This window comes from Leopardus geoffroyi, chromosome A1, assembly GCF_018350155.1.
Source record: "Leopardus geoffroyi isolate Oge1 chromosome A1, O.geoffroyi_Oge1_pat1.0, whole genome shotgun sequence".
Classification (NCBI taxonomy): domain Eukaryota; kingdom Metazoa; phylum Chordata; class Mammalia; order Carnivora; family Felidae; genus Leopardus; species Leopardus geoffroyi.
Window position 1 is genome coordinate 207,871,930 of NC_059326.1, and position 25,436 is coordinate 207,897,365.

The 25,436-nt window shown below is 36.0% G+C and overlaps 1 protein-coding gene across 3 annotated transcripts in view; it reads left to right on the forward strand.

Annotated features, from left to right (window-relative positions):
- The window catches only part of FYB1 (FYN binding protein 1), a 162,316-nt gene extending 137,233 nt beyond the window's left edge, over window positions 1–25,083 (forward strand). For 2 of the 3 annotated variants that reach the window (XM_045439740.1, XM_045439734.1), the window contains exons 10-19: window positions 1,114–1,136; window positions 2,153–2,219; window positions 3,005–3,142; window positions 4,624–4,649; window positions 6,979–7,045; window positions 9,933–10,023; window positions 11,381–11,543; window positions 20,632–20,665; window positions 23,615–23,646; window positions 24,418–25,083. In XM_045439740.1, the coding sequence (XP_045295696.1) occupies window positions 1,114–1,136; window positions 2,153–2,219; window positions 3,005–3,142; window positions 4,624–4,649; window positions 6,979–7,045; window positions 9,933–10,023; window positions 11,381–11,543; window positions 20,632–20,665; window positions 23,615–23,646; window positions 24,418–24,440 (664 nt within the window). In that variant the 3' untranslated portion in view covers window positions 24,441–25,083. The remainder of the gene's footprint in view (window positions 1–1,113; window positions 1,137–2,152; window positions 2,220–3,004; window positions 3,143–4,623; window positions 4,650–6,978; window positions 7,046–9,932; window positions 10,024–11,380; window positions 11,544–20,631; window positions 20,666–23,614; window positions 23,647–24,417) is intronic. The other variant, XM_045439748.1, reaches the window with a different exon arrangement.
- Window positions 25,084–25,436: the final 353 nt, after the last annotated feature.

Sequence of the window (25,436 nt, forward strand, 5' to 3'; positions counted from 1 at the left end):
CTTTGCTGTAGCACAGCTCACATTTTAGTGGGAGACTGAGGCAAGAAAATAGATGATTATAAAATAGGCAAAATATAGACGTGCCTGGGTTATTCCATCGGTTTATTGTCCAACTCCAGCTCAGGTCATGATCTCACAGTTTGTGAGTTTGAGCCCCACGTTGGGCTCTGTGCTGACAGCTCAGAGCTTGGAGCCTGCTTCGGATTCTGTGTCTCCCTCTCTCTCTGCTCCTACCCCCCTCTCATTCTGTTTCTCTCCCTCACTCAAAAATAAATAAACATCAAAAAAATTTTAATGGGGAAAATATAGAATGTTCTAGAAATAAACAAAAAGTACAGGCAATCTGAATTTAGAAAATCAGGGGCCACATTATATGTAATAATAAGAATAATATTTCATGAGTAAGATTTCCATTTTTTTTTTTTAGAAATTCTCCCTTTAAAAAAGAATATAATGCTACTGGGCTAAGAGTTAAATGCTCTGGCGATAACATATTAAAAGAAAATTGAATTGAATGCAATAATGGTTCCTGGTGCCTGAGTGGCTCAGTCGGTTAAGTATCTGATTCTTGATTTCGGCTCAGGTCATGATCTCACAGTTTGTGAGGGGAGTTTGAACCCCACATCTGGCTCTGCACTGATAGCATGAAGCCTGCTTGGGATTCTCTCTCCCTCTCTCTGTCCCTCCTCCATGCTGTTTCTCTCTTTTTCAAAATAAGTAAAATATAAAAAGCATTAAAAAACTAATGGGTTTGTATGATTCCTGGAATAATACTGTTGGTTGGTTGGTTGTTTTTCATAAATCTATCCATGTATGGAATGGTGTAATAATGTATAAGCTAAAAACTACCTCATGGGAAATGTTAGAAGCAAACATTAACATTGTTTTGAAAACTTTATCTGATCCTTATTAGGTTTGTTTTGTTTTGTTTTTACCTTGTTATTACTCATCTATTGTGATAAAGAACAATGTCTCTTCCTCTTCACATAAAACATTCTGGTAACTTTTAACTGCAATGTTATTTCTCTCTTGTATAACTGTTCAATACATGTACTTCTCTTCCCAATAGCTACATAATTCATATGCTAATTTAATTTATTTTTTTTTTCCTAGCCACAGTCAGAGTGGAAGTGGAGGTAAGCCACAAACTTTTATCAGCAGTTTCTTCAAGTCATCACTACAAGATGCTTTTGTCTGCAAATAATGAAGAAGATCTTTAAGTGGTAGAGAGACCACTGGACTGGAAGCCAATGACCTGGATTCCAGTCCTGGTCACTGAGTGACCCTAACGAAGTCACTTCTCTCTTCCAAGTTTGTTATGAGTCATGGGGTGACTCCATTTCCAGCGTGCCCAGGGCAATCTTAATTTATGCCAGTTGTCTGAGCACAGTTATTAATAGTGTCCCCCTTCACTTTCAGAAGTATCCTTATTTGGATGATAACGTATAAAGACTCCTCATTTGCTCATCACCAAAATAAAGATATTTTACTAATACCTTTAGCACTAATTTACAGTGCTAAAATACTCATCCTAAAAGTCAGATTTCAAGTTCTTTGTACATATTTCTGCATTGAGGAGGTATTCAATAAACACTTGTTAAATAAATATTTGTCAAACAGCAAGGTTCCTAAGGGTTTACAACAAAGGGTTTAACCCTTAAAATATCACTTTGATTAAATGAACCAGAGCTACTACCAATATTCACAAATTCACCTTTCATTCTATTTGTTTTCCCTCACTTATATCTTGATCAGTATATTTTCCTGAATGTCTCCTCACTATTAATTAAAATTTTCTTACCGCCTCCTCCTTCCTCTTTTCCACAGTATTTAACTCTACACTCTATTCAATTTTATTTTTTTTCTCATATTTATTCTTCCCCATCCCTTTTATCTCCAAAGCTCGGCACTCTTTCTACATTTACTAAATTTCATCTCTAAGAATTCCTTTAAAAATATTCAACAAAAAAATTCATTTACCTACTATCTATGTGAGAATAGGAACATAAAGTTATTTTTTAGTTACATGGTTATTAAGAAACTTTTTCTGCAGTTAAATAAGGCAGATTTACTATCAAATTTGAGTGACTATTACCTGAAAAAATTACAAAATTAACAGAAGATTCTCTCCCCTTGGCCAATCCACATGAAGGGATGTTCCCACCTCCCCCAGATGATGATATTTACGATGGGATCGAAGAGGAAGATACTGATGATGGGTAAGAATAATCAGTGAATTGCTTCCTTGTAAATTTTTAGATACACTGAAATTTAATGTTGATTTCTGGTTAGAATAAAAAGCAAAATATAGTGTTCCTTATTATAACACCAAAAATTATTTGAATGTTTAATTAATAGCAGTCCTAAGTCAGAAAGTATAATTGCACAACACTTCAGATGAAGTGGTATATTGTTTGAAAGAACCCCAACAAAAAAAGAGAAATGAAAAAGGAATAAAGAATTACCAATGCTGTAGATTCTTTTTCAAACTTTTCCCAATCATTTATTTATCAATCAGTAATCTCTGGAGAGCTTATCTGATGCATGGCTATCCTCCATATAATGATCAGAGTTACAGGCAATCCAAATACACTGAGACCATCTGCTATCTGTGGCAAAACCAGCATAAGACTTAATTCTGTACTTGCTTAAACTTTTATAATGGCATATTTTAAATTTTAAGATCTGTTAATTACTTAATTTTAAACATGACATAAAGCAAAATTGATGTCTAAAACTTAATTTTGACTTAGCTTTCTATTTTAAAACTAAAAGAAATTTCACTAAATAGAAAAAAAAGTAACTTACCTACTACTTAACCTAGCAGCAGCAGTATTCAAAGACTGAGGCCTATAAACCTGAAAGCATCATCTTGTTGATTACAATGAGTAACTTACTGCCTGAATGATCAATGCAGTATAGTTATAAAAAATCTGAATGTCCACCCAATGTCTTCGTGTTCCGCTGATTATTCCATTCTGATCAATGCCTGCATGCTCCTAAGCTCCACACTACAGGTTGAAGAGAAGAGTAATTCGTGGTCCTGGGGGATTTTGAAGATGTTAAAGGGAAAAGATGACAAAAAGAAAAGTATACGAGAGAAACCTAAAGTCTCTGAGTCAGACAATAATGAAGGTTCATCGTAAGAGTCAACCAACCAAATCCAGTGCACAATAACTACACTAATATTAATTTAATCAAATGCTACTAATATTTTATAACCAATAACCAAATTCTGACAGGCTTAAGTCATTTCAATGTTATTTTCCATTAGTCATCTGAGCCTTATTTACTGTGTCACCCTTACACTCAGACATTTACAGAAGAGCACAAAGTCTTCAAAAATCGTCATATGGTTCAAAGATATATTTTGCTTTCCCTACAAACATGCACAGATAATACACACAAATGAACACACACACACACACACACACACACACACACACACACACTCATACACATACACTCCATTGAGTAGGACTTTTTTTTAACTGCAGCATCATATCTAAAAGCTCACAATTCCAATGCCACGTTATATAATATAGTGACTACTCTTCAAAATATACATTCTCTTTTAAAAATTAGTTTTCTGGAAATAAGGATGCAATTTGGAATTTCTTTTCTCTAAATACAGTATTTAAAGTGTTTGTAGTTAAATTTAGAGTCTCCATATTTCATTACAGTCTTTCTAAAATGTTAATTCCACATAGAATTCCTCATTATAAACTCTTTTGTGAAACCTTAAACAACAGTTAGTGAACAGGACACTCAAAATTATAAGTAAACATAACAAATCCTCTTTTTTTAAAAAAATCCTCTCTTGATGCAGAATTATTCAAATGCAGACATTACTTAGAAATAAAAGCAGAGATGATTTTTCCTGCTCCACCTGCACATTCCTAATTTTGATTTTAAATCATCTGAACTAACGACCTCTCACACTTCAGTGTAACTGTGCACCATTCTTCCAATAATGTGTGTTTATGTGTGTGTTTAAAGTTCAAAAAGTAATAGAAGCAAAGGTCTTTTTCTGTTGCAACTAAATGCCACCCAGTCCTAATTTCAGATCACTTCTATTAATAAGCTCCCCCTCTCTAGTTTCAGTGGATATTCCTCTCTTATTCACCATTCTCCTGTTTGGGTACATATATTGGGAAAACGTGGTCATGCAAAGAGTCCTATGACCTTTGTTGATTTCAGCTCTCTATTTCTACTCCTTTAGTCAAATAAAAGCTGTTGGCCTGAGCTATGCCACAATGACTCCAAAACACTGAGTCCATTTATTTTACTCTGATGTGATAATATGCCCAAACCTCGTAGGACAAATGTGAAAATACTGGTCCAATGGCCATGAGCAAAATAAACCACTGAATGTCTTGACTGTTGACTTTTTGGCCACCATTGGAGTTTAAAAAAAAAAAAGCCTCATGAAATTCCAAATTGATGGACAGAAACTGAAACTCCATGGAAAAATGGAGGATGAGAAAGGAATGATAGTCAATGGATTAATTGGCCTTTATAAGCCTCCGGGCTATTACTTGTTCAGGCCTATCCCTAGATAAAGGACTCAATTTCCGTGTTTAGATTGGTCTGATTATAATTGTGTTCTCATTTTCTTTCCAGTTTTCCTGCTCCTCCTAAACAATTGGGTAAGTAACAAAAATTAAGTATATATTTTATATCTCTTTTTTTGCAGATAGGGTGGTGGGAAGGCACTGGATATAGTCATGGTGTCTGGATTAAAGTTCTGACTCTGGAAATCATAACTTGTGTAAAGCTGTCAAGTAACTGCTCCACAGTTCTTCAACAGTGAAAGAGTGGGAAGAGGAGAATTTTTCATCTTGATGGTTTTTAAACAGTTCACCCAGTCATAGGGGTCACGAAGGAGAAATAAACAAGTGGGCAGGGATGGACATCGATATTTCCCATCTCTTATCCACCCCAATTCAGTAGAGCTTGATATATTGGGCCTCTGAGCAATGATTTCTAAAAATATACCAGATTATATGCCACCAAGGCCCTTCTAAATCTAAATTTCTTTGTTTTTTTTAAATGTATCATTTATATTGTATTTGGAAATTCTTCCACCGCTAAATATAAAACAGTTTCTTCTTTGTACAGTTTCCATCAGCTTATTTTTTTAATTTAAAGATCTGAGACAGAACTTTAAAAGATTTTTCTTAAATTCACTTTGAACAAAATAAAATGTCTCATAAGAATATTCAGGGGCTTTCAAAAAGTTTATTTAAATTTATAAATAAATTGAAAGAGAAAACTAAACACACAGATAATCTTTTTCCAAACTGGTTATCTGACCTCGTGTTCAGTTGTCAACATGAAAGTATGTAAGGCACTAATAAAAGTTTATCAAGAGCTGATAATGAGCTTATATCTTAATGTATAATTTTCAAAAAGCATTCAAGTGGGGCGCCTGGGTGGCTCAGTCGGTTAAGCGTCCGACTTCGGCTCAGGTCATGATCTTGCGGTCTGTGAGTTCGAGCCCCGCGTCGGGCTCTGTGCTGACAGCTCAGAGCCTGGAGCCTGTTTCAGATTCTGTGTCTCCTTCTCTCTCTGCTCCTCCCCTGTTCATGCTCTGTCTCTGTCTGTCTCAAAAATAAATAAAAATAAACGTTAAAAAAATTAAAAAAAAAAAAAAGCATTCAAGAATCTTAGCTCCACAAAGGATAGGTATAAAATGAAACAAATGTGATCAGTTAAGTAAAAACTATGGGGTTTTTTTTTTCATTTTCTTTTGTTCTCAAGTGTGTTTTAAGTGCGTGTGCATGGAACAGTAATATTTCCTGTTCTGGAAACCAATCATATGTCATATTTTTATATATTATTATGGATTCTTCACATAGCTGTAAAATTAATTACCTGAGGCGGGGGGAATACACACAGAGACACATGTGTGTGTAGTATATGTATATACCATATATGTATATACTCTCTACATTACAGATACAGGAGGAATTCTTAAAGGAATTTAAATCCTTGCCACTAGCAGAGAGCATTTAAACTTTCTATGATAATCATTCCTTAAAACATTTTACTCTCTTCAACTCATCTCTTCAGCTTAATTTGCTGTGGAGCAACTCAATAGGTACAAAGAGGAAGCAATCCTCCTGACTTTATTAACAAGAGCTCTAGAAGGAAGAAACGTATCTATGGATTGGAAAAGCCATTGTACTAGTTAAGGTCATTGCCACTTTCTACCAATACTGGTTCTCAATACCTGCTGGTACCAGATCTGTCTTATTAACAGAAATATTCTTTCTATTTTAAGGTGATACCACACCTAATATTGCTATAAATTAAAAGTTAATAAGGAGCAAGCAGATCAGTGAATAAAAAAGAATGATACATGGATGGATAGATAAATAGATAGACAGACAGATGGACAGATAGACAGGCATAGACAAAGACACACATATAAATAAAATAATATATATTATCTTAGCATCCTAAATCCCCTAGGAATCTTGATTTCAATCTCTATTGCCTACTGCCAATGGGCTGTAATATTGATTTGTTTGTCAGCAATCTACTTATCTTCCATTCATCACAAGTGTGGATCTTCAAATAATCTCAGTCACTGTTTTGGGGGGACTTATCCTGGTGATGCTAGTTACAACCATGGTCACTGGCTTTCTTGAGGGAGATTTAACAGAAGCATCTAGGGAGAGAAAAACCTCTCCCTTTGAAGGAATAGACACTGCCTCCAGGAGAAATGTACAGAGACCCCAGGGAAACTTCTTTTGTTGTCTTTGAAAGAAAAATCTTTAAATTAAAAACATGACTGAATGTTCATATCAGAATTCAAACTGGGGTCCCTGGCTGGATCAGTCAGTAGAGCATGTGACGCTTGATCTCCGGGTCATGTTGGACGTAGCACCTACTTAATTAAAAAATAATAATAATAATTTTAAAACTTCAAACCTAAAGTGTTTCAACATTTGGTATTTTGTCTTTTGTTAGACATGGGAGATGAAGTTTATGATGATGTGGATGCGTCCGATTTCCCTGCTCCACCAGCAGAGCTGAGGTAATTAAAATGTCCTCATTTTGAGACAGAAATCAGACTGCTCCAGAAAATTCAACTAGAATAAAACCCCAGTGGGTTATGGATCTCCTGTGTTCGCTCCTGTTTGCTCTGTCCTCTCTCTGAGCCAAGCTCTAAGGGTTCTGCTCCATTTGTGGGTGGAGAGCCCTGATCCCCCTTCTCCTTTCTCCTCCCTTGCTTTTCCCTCTTCCCCTCCCCCTCTCCCAGTAGTTCGGCTGCTGGTCCCCTGATTATCCCCTGCCCTGTGACTCACTGATGTCTGCACTCATTTATTCATCCAAATATTCATTCACTGGGGAAATATTTGAGAGCCTGATCATGACTGATCTCACCAATTCATCTCCTCCCTTTATTTTTACCCTTTTCCTAAAAGCTTTTTGTCTTGAATGCACTTCTTAGTTTATGTCTCAACCCTCACCTAACTTCTTCAAATCTCTTCTGTCCTCCACAAGATTTTTTTCCTTTTATGAAAAAAAATGATTTATGTTTTAAAAGGACTTTGTTATGTCTCTTTTTCACAAAAGCATCAGATTCTCAAAGGTTCCATTCAAATTAAAAAAAAAAAAAAAAACTGTTCAAGGTGAATAGTGACATTCTTCAGCTCACCTAAGGTTTCAATTTCATTTTAGGCTAAAACTGTATGAAAATCTGTTAAGATCAGTTAGTACAAAAGGAGTCTCTTTTGAAACTTCTTTTGAGGGGCGCCTTGGTGGCTCAGTCGGTAAAGCGTCCGACTTCAGCTCAGGTCATGATCTTGCGGTCCGTGAGTTTGAGCCCTGCATCCGACTCTGTGAGTTTGAGCCCTGCATGGGGCTCTGTGAGGACAGCTCAGAGCCTGGAGCCTGCTTTGGATTCTGTGTCTCCCTCTCTCTCTGCCCCTCCCCCGCTTGCACTCTGTCTCTGTCTCTCAAAAATGAATAAATGTTAAAAAAATTGTTTAAAAAAATTAAAAAAAGAAACTTCTTTTGAAATAGGAAATAACATGGTAAGATTTTTCTATATTCCAATAAACACAAGTGATGAGCTGATACACACTGTGTATGAAAGCAAGAACACGTCTGTAGCTTTCTCAGGAAAAAAGGATGAATAAAAAGATCTTGGCCTTGATTAGTTAAAGGCTGAAAGTGACATAAACGGGTGACAATACATAGCGTCTTCTAAGCTATGCTGCAAGAGTGCATGAGCATGTATTCATTTAGCATTTATTTTTTACCAACACCGTTAAGCTAATTTTACTGAATGAAAGTTTCAAGATCAAAGAAACTGAAGGGAGAATACATTATCATTTCTATGTGAAGATCAAGTTCCACAGGCAAAACAAACATGCAAGATGAAAAGAGAATTGTTCTCCTTTTTTCTGGAAGGAAAATCTAATCTTCTTCAGTGATATGTTCGGTTTGAAAATTCCTCACCATTGGGAAGTCACTTCTATCCCTGACATTTTTAAATGCATTTTTCTGTTTTATGTTCCTGTAAAAATGCCACCACATTCCATTAAACAGCTCTCTAGGTACCTGGTTATGCACTGGACCTTTTCTTCAAGTAGAATAAACCCCAGCTGGTTAAACTTGATGTGATAGGTACCGTTCTCTTTACTGCTGCTTATTTTCAGACTTTAAGACTATTTTATGTTCTCTAACAGAATATTCTATTTTTAGCTAAATCTAAATTTCAGTAAGGTATTTTCAAAGAGAGCTCACGGGGCACTTTCAACACTCGTGTGTGTCCTGATGGCTCCAAAGTGCTGATTTGGGACAGCAATTCCACTACTGCCCAGAGGACCATAAGACAGGAGAAACTGAGGAAGGATACAGAACCCAAGGAAGGATAATGTGCTAATCCATTTCACAGTAGATGAACTAAATCCCAAGACTCAAAAGTTAAAGAATCAAACATTTTCAATAAATCAGTTGCTAGATTTATTTTAGGTAAGCTAGATAATAATTAATACCAGTGTTTAGAATTTTTCATTATACACAAAAATTCTGATTTTAAAATTCCCTCCTTCAGAGATTCCCAACCTTTCCCTAACATAGACATTCAGCCCTAGCAAATGTCCCTCAACCTTGGTTTGCAAATTACTATTACCTGGGGAGCTATAAAGTATGTATGTCAGTATCTAGACCTCACTCAGTTCTACTTAATTAGAATTTATTTAATTTATAGAATTTTAATTTAGAATTTTAAATATATAGAATTTATTTAATTCCTAGAATTTCTAGGAATTAGACATAAGTAGTGGTACTTTTTTAAAACTTCCAGGTGATCCCATATGTGTCCAGGCTGGAGAATCACTATCTTAGGCTTCTTCACCCTTCTAATGACAACCAGCTGGAGTCCATTTGGTGTCTATGAGATGCCAGCTTGGCTCCATTTTAAGAAGATATGAAAAACGGCTCAAGAAAATTCAACTAGAATTGTAAACTTTTTTATTTTTAAATAGATAAACTTTTCAAGACATAAAAATCAATTTTTTAAAAAACATTATTTTTCAAAAAGCCTCTTCTATGACAGTGGCCAGGCCACTTAATTACCTAGGAAGGGCTGAAAATATAGAGGGAGTTTGACAATAGATAGGCTGAATTATATGGAACCTCTGATGTGTAAGCATGTTTACACTATACCTCAGTCATTTCAATGGTTCAACATAAGTAATCACTACTTCCACTTTCACTATATCCTTGTGAAGAATCTCTTCCGTGTATGAAATATTATCATTTACTACAATGAATGTACTAGATTTCTAAGAAAAGGAACCAACTAAAAACAAAATTGAACAAAATTGTTAAGTGATGGATGAAGTCTTTATTGTACACTATTCTTTTCAAACTAAACTAAGTGTTGTTTTATGTGTGTTCTGCCATCTTAGTCAAGGAGCCAAGGCTAAGACAGAAGAAAAAGACCCCAAGAAGCTAAAAAAGCAGGAAAAAGAAGAGAAAGACTTCAGGAAAAAGTTTAAAGTATGTCATATTTAAATATTAGACAAAGTACAAAATGCTAATGAAAAAAAAACAATGACTTTTAAGTACCACAGTGCACTTATTAAAAGTGTAATTATAGGGTCACCTGGGCGGCCCAGTCAGTCGGGCGTCCGACTCTTGGTTTTGGCTCAGGTCATGATCTCACGGTTCATGGGTTCAAGCCCTGCGTCAGGCTCCATGCTGAGAGCATGGAGCCTTCTTGGGATTGTCTCTCTCCCTCTCTCTCTGCTGCTCCCCCATTCATGCGAGCATTCTCTCTCTCTCTCTCTCTCAAAATAAATAAACTAAAAAAAAATTTTTAAGTGTAATTATCAATATGAGTTATCCATCCTAACTCCTTTATTTACTACAAAATTTACTTTAGATTTTAATTTATTTTATAACAAATTAAGTGAAGTCTCATACATGCACTATATATGCTGCAATAATCATTTACATTTAGTTCTTTGAACTTTAGTAAGAGGATAATCTAAAACTAGAATGGATAAAACAAAGATGTGATGTATATGTAATGGAATATTAATTATGAAAAAGAAGGAAATCCTGCCACTGTGACAACCCTAAGGGCCTTATGCTAAGTGAGATAAGTCAGACAGAGAAAGACAATACTCTATAATATCACTTATATGTGGACTCTTCAAAGGCCAAACTCACAAAAACAAGGTACAGTGATAATTACCAGAGGCTGGGGTGGGCGGATGGAGGAGATATATTGGTGAAAGGGGTACATACTTTCAGTTATGAGATGAACGAACTTTAGGGGTCTCAGGTATAGCCTGGTGATTATAGTTAGCAATACTGCCTTATATACTTGGAAGTTGTAAAGAGAGTAAATCTTAGGTGTTCTCACCACAAAAAGGGGTAATCATGTGAAACGATAGAGGTGTTAGGTAAAGCTACACTGCTAATCATTTTGCAATATATGAGTGTATCAAATCAACACACTGTACACTTAAAATTTTTTAATTGTAAAAATAATGATTATATTAGTTTCGTGAGATTATGAGTGGCTTTTCTCTCGAAAATTTTTCTGTAATGCTTTTATGTTATTTTTTGCTTGTTTGGCAAAGACTTTTTTTTTTTTTTTTTTTTTTTTTTTTTTTTGAGAGGGAGAGAGAGAGACAAGCAGGGCTTACCCGAGGCTGGCTCCAGCTCACCCGATGCACGATCAAACTCACGAACCATGAGTGAGATCATGACCTGAGACAAAGTCAGATGCTTAAACAACTGAGCCACCCAGGCGCCCTAGCAAAGACTTTCTTAATAAATCTGTCAGTAAATGGATTACTTTAATAATACACATCAATCAATAATATAAATGTTTGTATTTTTCCAGTATGATGGTGAAATTAGAGTTTTATATTCAACCAAAGTTGCACCCTCCTTAACTTCTAAAAGGTGGGGGACCAGAGATCTACAGGTGAAGCCCGGTGAATCTCTCGAAGTTATACAAAGCACTGATGATACAAAAGTTCTCTGCAGGAATGAAGAAGGGAAATGTAAGTCACTGCTTACTCTTTGTCAATATGGCATTCCAGGATTTAATAATCAGACACGTTTTCCTGATCACCCTTGTTTTATTAACTTTGTTTCTTCTATGCTTTATGAATTGTGGAAAACATTAAGAAACTAGAGATTTGCGGTGCTGAAATCAGCGTATCTTATTTTCATTCTTTATCGTTTCTCACCTGCTATATTCGGCACTGTGGTGCCAAAGTAATGCCGAATTAGTACTTCCCAAAATGCAGTCCCACAGAGCACCAGCATCAGAAAACCCTTTGTGTGTTAAAATCACAGTTGCCTGGCCCCACTCTTGACCTGCTAAGTCATGAGCTCTGGGGGATGGCAGATGGAACCTGTGATCATAAGACCCCTAGCTTATTCTTAAGTATACTGAAGCAAGAACCACTGTGCTAAGCAGTGAGTGGCTCTTACTGTCATCTGGTTTTGAAATTATACAGCACATGTCACATGCAGAATTTCCAGTTTTCCTACCTTGCAAATTTACTTGTTTTCATTTCCTATTGGGACACACTTAATACAACATACTCTTCCAAATGTACACAAGAGAGGCCCTGTCTTCTTTGGCTTGATCAGCTATTAAAACTGACAGATGGAAATGTTTTTTGTCAAACTTTAAAAAGAAGCTTATTTCACTTAAAGTCCGGGGAAGAGTAATTCAAAATTATGTGTCCTGTATTTAAAATTGAATGGTCAGCGTGGCTGCCCCATATCAGCTTGGCCAGTCTGTGTGGAAACATGAACTCTGAGTCGAATTTTAATGACAGGAAGGTGACTCAGGGACAGGAACTGAAATGGGAGTTTTAAGAATAAAACCAGTGACTCAAGGTTGGGGAAATGGATCTAAAGTTATCATGGAGGAGGTGTGGTTGGCTTTCAAAAGGAGAAAATGGAATGTGGATACAAAGGATAAAAGGCATGAGTAGTGTAGTATTAACACTCAAAGGTCACTGAAGATAATATGTAGACAGTGCTCCAGGAGACAAAGAAAACCCACATCCACACTAGCATTTGTGAGGATGCAACGCAAGGAATAGCTTTAAATGCAGAAAAACTCTATGCATGAAAGGGTCAGAAAAAATATTTAAAAGTTTAAAAATTTTGGAGGGCACCTGTTGGGATGAGCACGGGGTGTTGTATGGAAACCAATTTGACAATAAATTTCATATTAAAATAAATAAATAAATAAATAAATAAATAAGAGTTTAAAAATTTTTAAAAGTATGAAGTAAGTTATGATTAATATACCAGCCTGAATATTTACATGATGACTATGATATTAATGTGCAGAAATTCTCATGACACAATAGAAAGAGAAGGAAGAAGCCTGCTTCATGTGGGATAGGACTTATACCCATATCAAAAAATTATGTAAATAAAAGAAATTAACTAAATGGCCAATAGTGGCTGATTGAGGTGATGAGCATGAGCCTAAGTGAACCTGTTTTCTTTTCTCTGCTTTTTCATAAGAGAAAATTATCCTAGTACTTGTCATGTGGCCCTTTCCCCAGGGCACAAGCCTCAGACCCACCTTGCCACGCTGTCCTGAGATTCTTGTCTTTAGCAACTAATCCCATCTAAAGCAATGGTCTTCAGTTTCAACGTACATACACATCACATGGGAATCTTGTCAAAAACGCAGATTCTAATTCAGTAGGTCTGAGATGAGGTGTAACATTCTGCATTTTACCAAGTTGCCAGGTAATTGATGCTGAGGTTCACGGAACAAACTCTTGAGTAACAAAGGTGTAAATGACCTCATCAACAACTTGTATAGATGTAGATGAGCAAGAAGATATGGCACCAGAAACAGAAATTTGAAAGAGACCCTTAACTTCCTAGAAGCCAGTGGACCTTAAGAATGAAGAAAATAGGGACGCCTGGGTGGCTCAGTCAGTTAAGCATCAGACTTGGGCTCAGGTCATGATCTCGTGATTTGTGAGTTCAAGCCCCACGTCGGGCTCTGTGCTGATAACGCGGAGCCTGCTTCCGATTCTGTGTCTCCCTCTCTCTCTGCCCCTCCCCTGCTCTCACTCTGTCTGTCTCTGTCTCAAAAATAAATAAACATTTAAAAAAAAAAAGAATGAAGAAAATAGTAACTACTCAGGGATGATTTTGTAATCTATCACTTCCTATTTGGATATCGTTAATTCCGAATACTGCTATGAATACTGGAGGGCTACTACCCTCTTAGAATTTATCATCAGTTAAAAACGAGAAGTGGAAAGATTGCATGAAGTACTGATAGACAACAATCAAGGGTTCCATGTAACTTTTATCATTTTTTTCTGGTGCAATACCAAGTGCACTTTACAATTCCTAAGCTCACTGATAACTAATTCAAGTCTTAGGTGATTTGGGGTCCATCCCAAACAGAATGGAAACCTGATGATTAAACCAGTAGCGCTTGTGTACCTGTTGCTTTTTATTTAAATACTTTCTTTGGCTGGGCTTTGTCTTAGCTTGGCTTCCCCATTTAGGAGGTGATTCTGGGAAAAAATCATGCGCAAGTGGAAAAGTGGACAGGAAGAGAAAGGCAGTCAACAAAGCCTTGTTATGGAAAAGGTTGCCACTTGAATAACTGGAGCTTATTCCAGTTAGGAACTCAGAGTAGCAGTGTTATCCCACCCAGTGGGAAATAAATTGCGATGCTTATACATCAACTCCTGTCCATGTGAAGTTGAAGCCTAACTCCTGGGCAGGTGGTGAGCCACTCAGGATACTGGGCAAGCTGACAAAGGGCTTTGGAAGCCAAAGAAAAGAGATCTGTTTAAAAAAAAAAAAAAAAATGCAAGTGCTGTCAGTTGAAAGTTGAGTGAAGCAAAGTCACTGGTGTGGTGCGGGTGAAGGTCTATGGGCAAGGCCACCTGGAGCATCTATTGTTACCTTTCATGTTAAGCATTATTCCAAATTTTAATTATCATATCTGCTTAATTTCACTTTTATTTTGCCAAATCTCCTGCTTTTCTTAATTTCTCTAAACCTCCTGCTTATTCCTTCCTTGAACTGGATCCTTGATGTTCTTAATTTCCCTAATTTCTGATCCATTCTTCATGTACATCTATAGGATTTGGGATAATTGTGTAGATTTAACCCTTCTTCATCTAGATTATTGCAATAGCCTTTCAAATGATATGTCTACCTTACTGTTACTCTCATCCAATCCACCTGCCACACTGTTGTTCAAATATTATTTTTAAAAACACAAAGTCTTTAGGCTAATACATAAAACTCTTTAGATCTGTCTTCAGGCTCATCAACTATTCTCCATCTGCAACGGACACTCCAAAAATATATATCACTTCCTTGTCATTCCCTGAATATGCCATGCTATTTTATCTTTCTGTGCTATTTCATTCTACTTCGAATGCCCATAACTGTCTATTTTTTTAAGTTTATTTATTTTGAAAGAGAGAGAGATCATGCAAGTGGGAGAGGGGCATAGTGAGAGGGAGAGAGAGAATCCCAAGCAGGCCCCACACTCAGCGCGCAGCTGGACACTGGGCTCGATCTCCCATAGCGTGAGATCGCGATCTGAGCTGAAATCAAGAGTCAGATGCATAACCGACTGAGCCACCCAGGTGCCTCCCTACTTGTCTATTAACAACAATCCATTTGTCATCTAAAATTGGGAGCACATCCACTCCCTGCTCCCCAGTCACCAATCACAGTTCCTCCCTCCTCTGTCCCACCATGCTATGGCTTTTGTCCCTGTAATTGTCCTTACCGTTTTACCAATCTATTATTCTTATTAGCCTCTGAGCTTGAGAGTAGCTTCACTGAAATGTTCTCAACATTGTATTGCCAGTACATCTCCTGGTGCCTGGCACCTTGCTCAGGGCTGGCTTACTAAACTGAATGTAACAATTTGGAGATTGCAGTTGGAAAACCAGATGAAAGTCTGACATATAGACACACACAGGAAGAAGTCTATGGAATAGTTTCACTTGTTAGAAGACAGAAGTTCTCCATCTTAGCTTTAGTGATGTGGTTTGCTTGTTATGTATCATTTAGGAGATTTTAAATCTTTCAGTTCCTTGTTTCTACATCTGACCGCCATAAAGGCATTTGCAATCCAACACCATGGTAACCCTAACATTTTCCTTACTTTCCATTCTTCAATCCATCAGAGAAAAGAAAGCATAGTTTACTTCAACTTATTTTGTAATGGTAGAAATTAGAGGCGAAAGCATGAACAATAATCTCTTCCCATTGTGGAGTGGAGTACAAGCCACTTTCACAAGCATTATCACATTTGATCAGTTCACCCACTGACTTATGGAAACACATATCGCAGAGGCGTTGAGATCTTAAATATGTATTTCTGGCACATTCCCAAATGTTTAGAATTTCTCACTAATATTTGCACATATTCCACAACTCAATGTCTCATAAGCTGTGGGTTTTTCCACTTCCTGTCACCAGAGAAAAAATTTTCTATAAAAAGTGTGGAAGGAGACATGAACTGAATTATTTGTGGTTAAAATGTTCTCCATTTCCTTTGGGCATCTAAGAAAGGGGAATTTCAAAGAGAGTTTGGATTTTCTCAAATCCACTTGATCATTTCTTTCCTTAAGTTATTTTGTTTTCAGTTTAATATAAAACATGCTCACTGAAGAAAATTTTTTTAATTCAGAAATTTTAAAAGTCTACTGATTTGAAGCCCTAGAAATAAATAGAGACAGAGAGAAAGAAGAGAGGGAGAGAGACCGTTTCTATAACACAAGGCTAATAATTTATATCTAGTCTTATACACAGTGTTTTATTTTTTTCTGTCTGTTATGTTATGACCATGTTTCCTTGAAGTCAGATATTATTCCATTTGCTGAGGTAAATCTATGCAACATGATTTTATTGTTTTTAAACTGTGTGAAGCCAAGTTGAGTAAATTTAACTTTATATCTGGACTTGTTAGAACAAATGAAATAATAAAAAATATTACTTTTTTTTGCTTATTACTAAGTAAAAAATTTGGAAACATTAGAATGAAGATATTTTCTACTTTTCCAAAGATGATTTTGTATTTCCTTCATAATTTTATTCACAACAACCTTCTGGAAGGTGAGTCAATCCTGAGAACTGGCACATGTAAGGCACGGGTATTACTTTCTCAGTTAGCTCTAACCCACCGCATAATTCAGAACATTTGTTTCAAGCCACTGTTCTGCTTTATGAATGTGAAGTTTCCAAATAATAAATTCATATTTTGTGTGAGAATCCGTGGTACTCCAGCACCCACAGTAAACATGGCGACCATTCTACGTGGTATGGAGCCATGATGACTTTTTTGTTCATTTCCTTCATATTTTTCATTAATTTTCCTTATAATGGATGTACATGGAACATTTAAGCAAGGAGATCATTTTTCTACTGCCAAAAAAATTATTTCTAGGGACTATAATGGGGAGATTATATAAAATATAAAAATTCATGGTAAGTCACTTGTTTTTACACTGTCATGAATCATGCTTTTAAGAGAATGAAGTTTTAGAGATTTTTAAAGGTACTAGACATCAAAACCTATGCTCTATGAAAAGTCATTAACCCTGTAAAGGTGCTATACAATAGTAATTTTACAGCTAATGAGCCCCAAATTATCACATCACTTCAGAAAGCTAAAATAGAGGAATACAGTACTCCCACACCGCATCTCCTTGATACATGTTTCTGAGATAATGTTCACAATCAGTCATATTTATTTATCTCACACACACAAGCAACAGCAACAGCAGAGCATTCAACAAAAGAGAAAGCCATTCCTTAGAGCTCTCACACAGGCAAGATATAGGAGGAAATGTAATAGGGGCTTTAGAATCTAGAATATGTATTTTATAATTAATTTTGTGAAGACAGGCTATTAAGCCGTATATCATGAGTTACTGACTTTGGTCATGTGAAGGACTGTTTATTGCTTACTTATAAATTTTATCATAAATGAGTTTTTGAAAGTAGATTATCTAAAAGCACAGGAAAATAGAAAACTTTAAGATCCAAAAATGGTGATTATATTCTCTTTGTTTTGTTCTTTATTTCCTTTAATATTATAAAGACTAAAAAAAAAAAAAACCCAGAAATATATTCAATGCTGGAGTAAGCCCAACCTCTGGCAGCAGTTTATAATCTCTTAAACATTTTCCTAATTTTGTATCTTCTAATTTTAGTTCAGAGACTTTGCAAAGCCTGAACAGCTGACAATGAGATTACCTCCACTGTAAAAGCTTCAGCTCATACATGTCATTATTTTTAAATTATTAATTTAAACATGAATATATCATGAGAACACTTATTGTATTCTTTTATTTCCCAATTTTTAAAAAAAAATTTAGTGTTTATTTACTTATTTTGGGGAGAGACAGAGAGTGTGAGCAGGGGAGGGGCAGAGAGAGAGGGAGAGGGAGAACCCCCGAGCAGGCTTTGTGCTGTCAGCACAGAGCCCGATGGGGGGTGGCTCAGAGTCATGAAGCTATGAGATCATCACCTGAGCCAAAACCAAAAGTTGGATGTTTAATCAACTGAGCCACCCAGGCGCCCCCATTTCCCGCTCTATTCTAAGGAAAAAAATTCAAACATAAGCAGAACCACCAATTTTAACTAGTGGGGAGTTTGCGACCATTACTGTCTATAGAGCACTATTCACATTTTATTTTAGCCCCAAACATCAGTACAGGTAAAGACAGATTTCAGCTATTGGGACCTTGACACAAAATCCACAATTTCTTCTAAAAACTTGTTATCTGCACAGATTTTCTCTTTTGAGAGACACATGTAGATTGAATTTGTTAGAGACAAGCTTATTCCCCTTTAAAAATGGTGTTAAATTATGATATATACCTTAATTTTTTTTAGAAGTCTGTTAACATGAAACCGATAAAAGAACTGTGATATAAAAGACAACCAAGGATATTAATTTTAGATGCTCTTACATTAATAATTTTTGCCACTTTTGCTTTAACTGAAATAAAAAAGGAAGGTATAACAAGGTCTGACTTTTCATACTCTGAGGAAAATATTACATTATTGCTCTTTTATCATTTTGACATATGCTACATTATTTCCATACTACAGGAATTCAAAGAGAACTGTGATTTTTCCTTTTCCAAATAGGATTTTAATAAAGTTTTCATTAAAAAGTGGTGACTTTCTTGGGGCGCCCAGGTGGCTCAGTGGATTGAGCGTCCAACTTCCGCTCAGGTGATGATCTCGTGGTTCGTGGGTTCAAGCCCCATGTCGGGCTCTGTGCTGACAGCTCAGAGCTTGCTTTGGATTCTCTACCCTCCTCTCTCTCTGCCCCTCCCCTGCTCATGGGCACGTGCCCTCCCTCTTTCTCTCTCTCTCTCTCTCTCATAAAAATAAATAAGCATTAAAAAAATATTTCTTAAAAAAGTGGTGAATTTCTTGATAAAATATTTCGATGGAGTTCTTTTTACCCTGGAATATTTCAAGGAAAAATTCATTTTCTTAAGTTTTAATCTAGAGTTTCACTTGTATGATCCCAGCTTTTTTTTTTTTTTTTTTTTAATTTTTTTTTTTCAACGTTTATTTATTTTTGGGACAGAGAGAGACAGAGCATGAACAGGGGAGGGGCAGAGAGAGAGGGAGACACAGAATCGGAAACAGGCTCCAGGCTCTGAGCCACCAGCCCAGAGCCTGACGCGGGGCTCGAACTCACGGACCGTGAGATCGTGACCTGGCTGAAGTCGGACGCTTAACCGACTGCGCCACCCAGGCGCCCCCGATCCCAGCTTTTTTTAAAAATGTTTTTGCATGTTAAGTCAATGGCGATATGACATCAGTGTGTCTAAGTAAGTTTGTTATCATTTGTATTAATCTTTGTCTATGAGTTTCCTGGTTTATAATTTTTTACACATTCACTCTAATAAAACTTATATCTAAAGTGGACCAAGCCCAATAGATTGATTCAGTGAAAGAATTTAGAGACTATATTGACAAGGCAGTAAATGGTACTAATCTCAAGCATACAGTAGTGTTTAGGTGCCAATCCAAAACTACGAATTCCAAATGTTAGTAATACTAATTAAATGTCAGCAGACATTTTTTTTTTCAGGAAAAATCGTTTATATTTTTTCTTAGGATTATTTTGCACAATAGAGGTGCAGATAAGGTACTCAAAAAAAAATCTTTGCTTTCTTGCATAAAATGGGTCTATTTTCTGTTTAACAGGGAATCACTAGACTGCCTGGTATGTGTTCTTCTAATGATTTGTTTCAAAAACAAAATTAAATTTAAGAAAGGGAGGTGTGCCTGAATGGCTCAGTCAGTTGAGTTTCTGACTCTTGATTTCGGCTCAGGTCCTGATCTCAGATCATGGGATCAAGCCCTGTGTCAGGCTCTGCAAAGGGTGTAGAGACTTTTTAAGATTCTCTCTCTTTCTACCACTCTGGCTTGCTCACTGACTCTCTATAAAAAATTAGTTTAATTTAAAAAATAATGATTTGATTCACGAAAGATGAAAATGCATGGTCAAATGGCAAAAGCAGCAGTGGAAAATCTTCCACATTGGGCATACAAACCATTCCATCCTCCCCCAAGTAATCACCAGATTGCTGAGCTGAAAAGGGAGTTGAACACGGTTTTGACTCTGCTCAACCTAATCACATTTTATAAGTTAAGGTTCTGATCGGTGGTATTTGGAATACCTATTTATTAACTACTTTTGTATTTGGAGAAACTGCATATTCTTCACAAGACTGGGGTACATGGATAACACCTCGAAGAAATAGGGTAAAATGTGGAAGAGGCTTGTGTGCCACCTTGCAGGAACTTTAAGATAGTTTGTTTCTCTTTAAGGGGAAAGAGTGTAAATGGAGGAAAAGAGAGGTGTAGGAGAGAGAGAGAAAAGTTAGAAAAGGAGAAGAAAGGAAGGAGAGAAAAGTGGACACAAGTAAGAAAAATAGGTCATATTTGGAGATAGATCTAATTATTCAGTATATTAGATCACATTACATCATATTAGTTATTCCATTCTTTTTCACTTTCTTAAAAGAAACGGTAAAGATTTTTCAATGCTGTACTATTAATAAAATTTACTTTTCTTTTTTTTCATAGATGGTTATGTTCTTCGGAGTTACTTGGTGGATAAGTAAGCTCATTTCCCTCTACTACTATACTTGTAAAAAGAATGCTATGCTCTTCTTTAAGAAAGATTCCTAATATCATTTAAATAATACAACCTACTACACTATCATAAATAAATTTTATTTTTTTTTTTTAATTTTTTTTTCAACGTTTATTTATTTTTGGGACAGAGAGAGACAGAGCATGAACGGGGGAGGGGCAGAGAGAGAGGGAGACACAGAATCAGAAACAGGCTCCAGGCTCTGAGCCATCAGCCCAGAGCCCGACGCGGGGCTCGAACTCACAGACCGCGAGATCGTGACCTGGCTGAAGTCGGACGCTCAACCCACTGCGCCACCCAGGCGCCCCTATCATAAATAAATTTTAAAACAATATGCTATACTAATGTCAATATCATAATACCTAATAAAGTTAAGGTTTTCATAAAGTGTTACTCTTCTAAATAGACAAGAACCCTTCTCATTCATGAGTATACAGTTCACATTCATTAGAGATAGACATGGCAAACATTGGAGACAGGTCAAAACCACTAACACTTTCATTAGTATTTTGCCTTTCACTTATTGATTAATGCAGTTGGTTGAATTGAATTAATCAGGGACCAATTAGTATCTACACAATAGGTGCTAATGTCACCTGTTAGTAATTTGGCCCCCAATTGAGGGCTTTTCTTTACTCACACTAGGCATAGTAGAGTATTAAGTTGTCTTTTTGGAAGCATGCCCAAAAAGAGATAGTCGTCAATGTTTCTTCTATTCTTATGAATAAGATGTTGTCACAGCCTGTTACCAGTGTGCTGTTAGAGTCCCCCCTCAAACGTTATAAGATACTGTTCCAAGCATATCAGTGCAAGAAATGACCTCCATTATCAGGTCATATGCCAACATAAAGATTTACAGAATTCTGCATTATAATAAAGTCAAGGAAGGTTCACAAAGTATATCCATAAACAACCGACACTAATCAGAAAGAGGCAAATCAATGCCAAATGCTTTGTCAGAAAACTAGTAGAGTCAAAAGAAAGATAATCATAATATATTTATTTTTCTCAGAACCTTAATCACGATGGTAGGCAAGGGACTTTTCTATTTTATGAAAGATACAAATTTCAAGAAAGAATATGTGGCAAACCATAGGACCACATCTTCATCAGTGATTATTACAGGATGATTAAGAGAGAATTTAGAAAGTATACTCTAAGTAATTATTGGTTCACCATCTATTGAAGTGAATTGATACTTAATGTTTATTGAATGAATGATAGGAAAATCTGTCCTCTTTGCATTTATATCAGATTTCCAAGAGCCAAACTCTCCCTCAGTCTCAGAGGATCCAAACAGAAGGCATAGGCAACTCATAGCATCTGCCATAGTAGCCCCAATTTGGAGGGCCTGCTGCTGCTTCCATGATAAAAGCACAGAGGCAGTACAGGAACCCAAAGCAGGTCTGGTCTGACAGTCACCTTGTATTTCTGAACTTTGAAACTGTATCCTACACTTCAAGGCTATATTAGCATTTATAATACTTTCTATTTTAATTACTTATATATCGTTATTTCCTCCATTAGACTATAAGCTTCTTGAAATCAAAGCTTGTATCTCATTTATTTTATTTTTATTTTTTAAGCTTATTTTTATTTTTGAGAGAGAGAGAGCAAGCAAAGAGGGGAGGGGCAGACAGGGGGACAGAGGATCTGAAGCAGGCTCTGTGCTGACAGCAGCAAGCCCAATGTGGGCTTGAACTCACGAACTGTGAGATCATGGCCTGAACTGAAATCAAGAGTCGGACACTTAACCAACTGAGCCACCCAGGCACCCCTATCTCACTCATACTTATATCTCCTGGTACATAGGAGGGATTCAGTAGGTATATAAAATAGAATATTTTGGGGCGCCTGGGTGGCTCAGTCGGTTAAGCATCCGACTTCGGCTCAGGTCATGATCTCACGGTCCGTGAGTTCGAGCCCCGCGTCAGGCTCTGTGCTGACAGCTCAGAGCCTGGAGCCTGCTTCAGATTTTGTGTCTCCTTCTCTCTCTGGCCCTCCCCCATTCATGCTCTGTCTCTCTCTGTCTCAAAAATAAATAAACATTAAAAAATTTAAAATAGAATATTTCACAAAGATTCAGGACCAAGTAAAACCAAAATATGTAAAAGTCGCTAGAACTATTATTATGCATGTAACCTATAACTATAAATATTTTTAGAATGATATGACATAAGAATCATCATAATAATCACATCTTGGCTACTCATTTTGTCACTAATATTTACATATCTTATAATTAATATTTACAAATTATAATTAGAAATATGCAAAATGGTGCACCTGCTTCCTATGCCAAATGTATTCTATTTCATTCAACATTTGAAGTTCAAGTAAAAGTATAAATCTGATATTAACAAATATAAAGAATCCACGGGGCACCTGGTTGGCTCAGTCAGAGGAGCATATGACTTGATCTCGAGGTTGTGAGTTCAAGCCCCATGTGGGGTGTAGGGATTACTTAAATAAATACATTTTTAAAAGAAATCCATTAGGGCCCCCAATGGAGTCATGCCATGATTTTTCAGCTTGTTCAGTTCAACAAACTTAATAAGCTTTTCTTACCAGATATAGCTTGTGTGCTAGGCACACGGTTGGATCCAAAGATGATAAAGCATGGTATATGTTGTTGAGGCATGTTTCCATTATTTTGTGTGTCTATGATATGGAATAAGTTGTGGGTTTTTGGTTATTTTTAGAATAGAACAGAAGATTAGGCCAAGCCAATGAAAGACGATGTAGATGAATATGAAGTTTTTTCCCACTTATAAAAGCATAACATGTAACTTCTCAGCCTTAAATGCTTTATTGTGTCATATAAAATCATATGATTAACTTTTTAATCTAAATATTGCTTTAATGTTAAGACGATACCTTCTTTAAGGTAAAAATTATTTTCTGCATTTACAGTGATGGAGAGATCTATGATGATATTGCTGATGGTAAGTTTCACATGGCACCCACCGCAGAGAACAGTAACAGTGAATTCATTCTTACAAATACTAAAAATAGCTTGCTGGATAAATTAGAGCTTTCTAATCTGATCAGAATTTGAATCACTTGAAAACGTTAGGAAAGGTAAATGCCGTGGTATAATTTTAAAAAATTATCTTTGCACATGACTGAAAATCAAGCAAGAATCTTATTTATTTTCTTTGAAAACAGAAGTATGAAAATAATTGGTGAGTATTCATTATACCATTAATCTTACTATGAATTACTTTCATACACAAAAATACGCATACTTGACCAATTAGTAGGTACTTATTTTATAACCTATAATGCTCATTAATATTCTCTTAGCATCACATATTTATAAATTAAGATCTAAAAAATTAATCTCAACTGAAATGATACATGGAGTTAATCAGGTGGTCTTTAATTTCCTTTTAAACATGATTCTTGCTGGATTTTAACATCTTTAATCTCAATTAAAATGACTACCAAAGAGTACATTTAATTAAATGCCAGATAAAATACTCCTGAGTCTAATTTTGATAAAGAGTAAATCTATCCAGAAACTCTGTTAGGATTGCATACCGAGCAATGAACATATAGGGTCTTCCATTTAACTACTTTTTCATAAAGTGAGCCAGTTCTACATTTTTTTAAATCCTAAATCGGAGTGTGAATCACCCACATTTCTAACCTTGGAACACTTAGAAGATATGTGTTCTATATAACTACATTGAAATTCGTTTTTTTTTCTTCAGGTTGCATCTATGACAATGACTAGGTCTCAGCTATGTTCATTCTGCCGTGTTCATTTGACGCCAGTATGAAATCTGAGCTTTAGCTGACCTATTATTGGATATCACAGAAAAAGGACTCAGAAACGACTTATTACCATTTGTTTTAAAATTCTGATTATCTTTATGAAATTTTGAAACTTTGGACTTAGAAAATGATCTTAACATCTTGGAAGACTGCGTCAATGAGATGTAGAATTATTAAATATTCCATTTCTGCCCCAGCAACAATTATGAAGGCGCTTCTCTGAGACCATCAGTAGACCTCCCCTTCCTAAAAAAAAAAAAAAAAGAAGAAGAAGAAGAAGAAATGACTGTGTTGTCTAAAGAAACATGAGGACAAAGAATAAAGAAATATAAGGAAGGAAATTTTAAGACATTCCACAAGAAGGAAAACCATTGTTTGAACCGCTAATTATGATTGTATCTTATATTCTTCATTCAAAGTATCTATCTTTAAAAAGGTAGAACTTGCTGGGGGGATAAATGTTTTCAAAAATTATAGCTGTAGCAGAATTTTTGTATAAAGATTGCCCCTGATTGTTAATTGTGAATATATGTTAATTATTTGATAAGAATGTATGCATTTAGTATGCACATTTAAGATTAAAACTGTAGAAGAGTCAAAAATAAGTTTTCTTTTTGCAGATTCATCCACTAACAGTTTAATTATGTGCTCTGTTTAAAGTACTGTTTTAACTAGAGTAGATATAAATGAGGGCTACCCTAAAATTATGAAGAATGGAAGAACGGACTTTGAAATTAATTAGACTTTTATGGTACCTCTTTAATACAAAGCCTCGTTTGAAGGTTTTTGTTTTTCAATTACCTCTGTGGAACTGTTTTTTTTTTTTTTTTTAACCACTTTACAGAAAAGTTGGCCTACTGTTTGGAGTAGGGTGTTTCCTACTCATACATATTCATTCCCAAAGCATCTCCAAAACAAAACATGGGGCATTTGGGTTCCAAATGCTAAGAACACT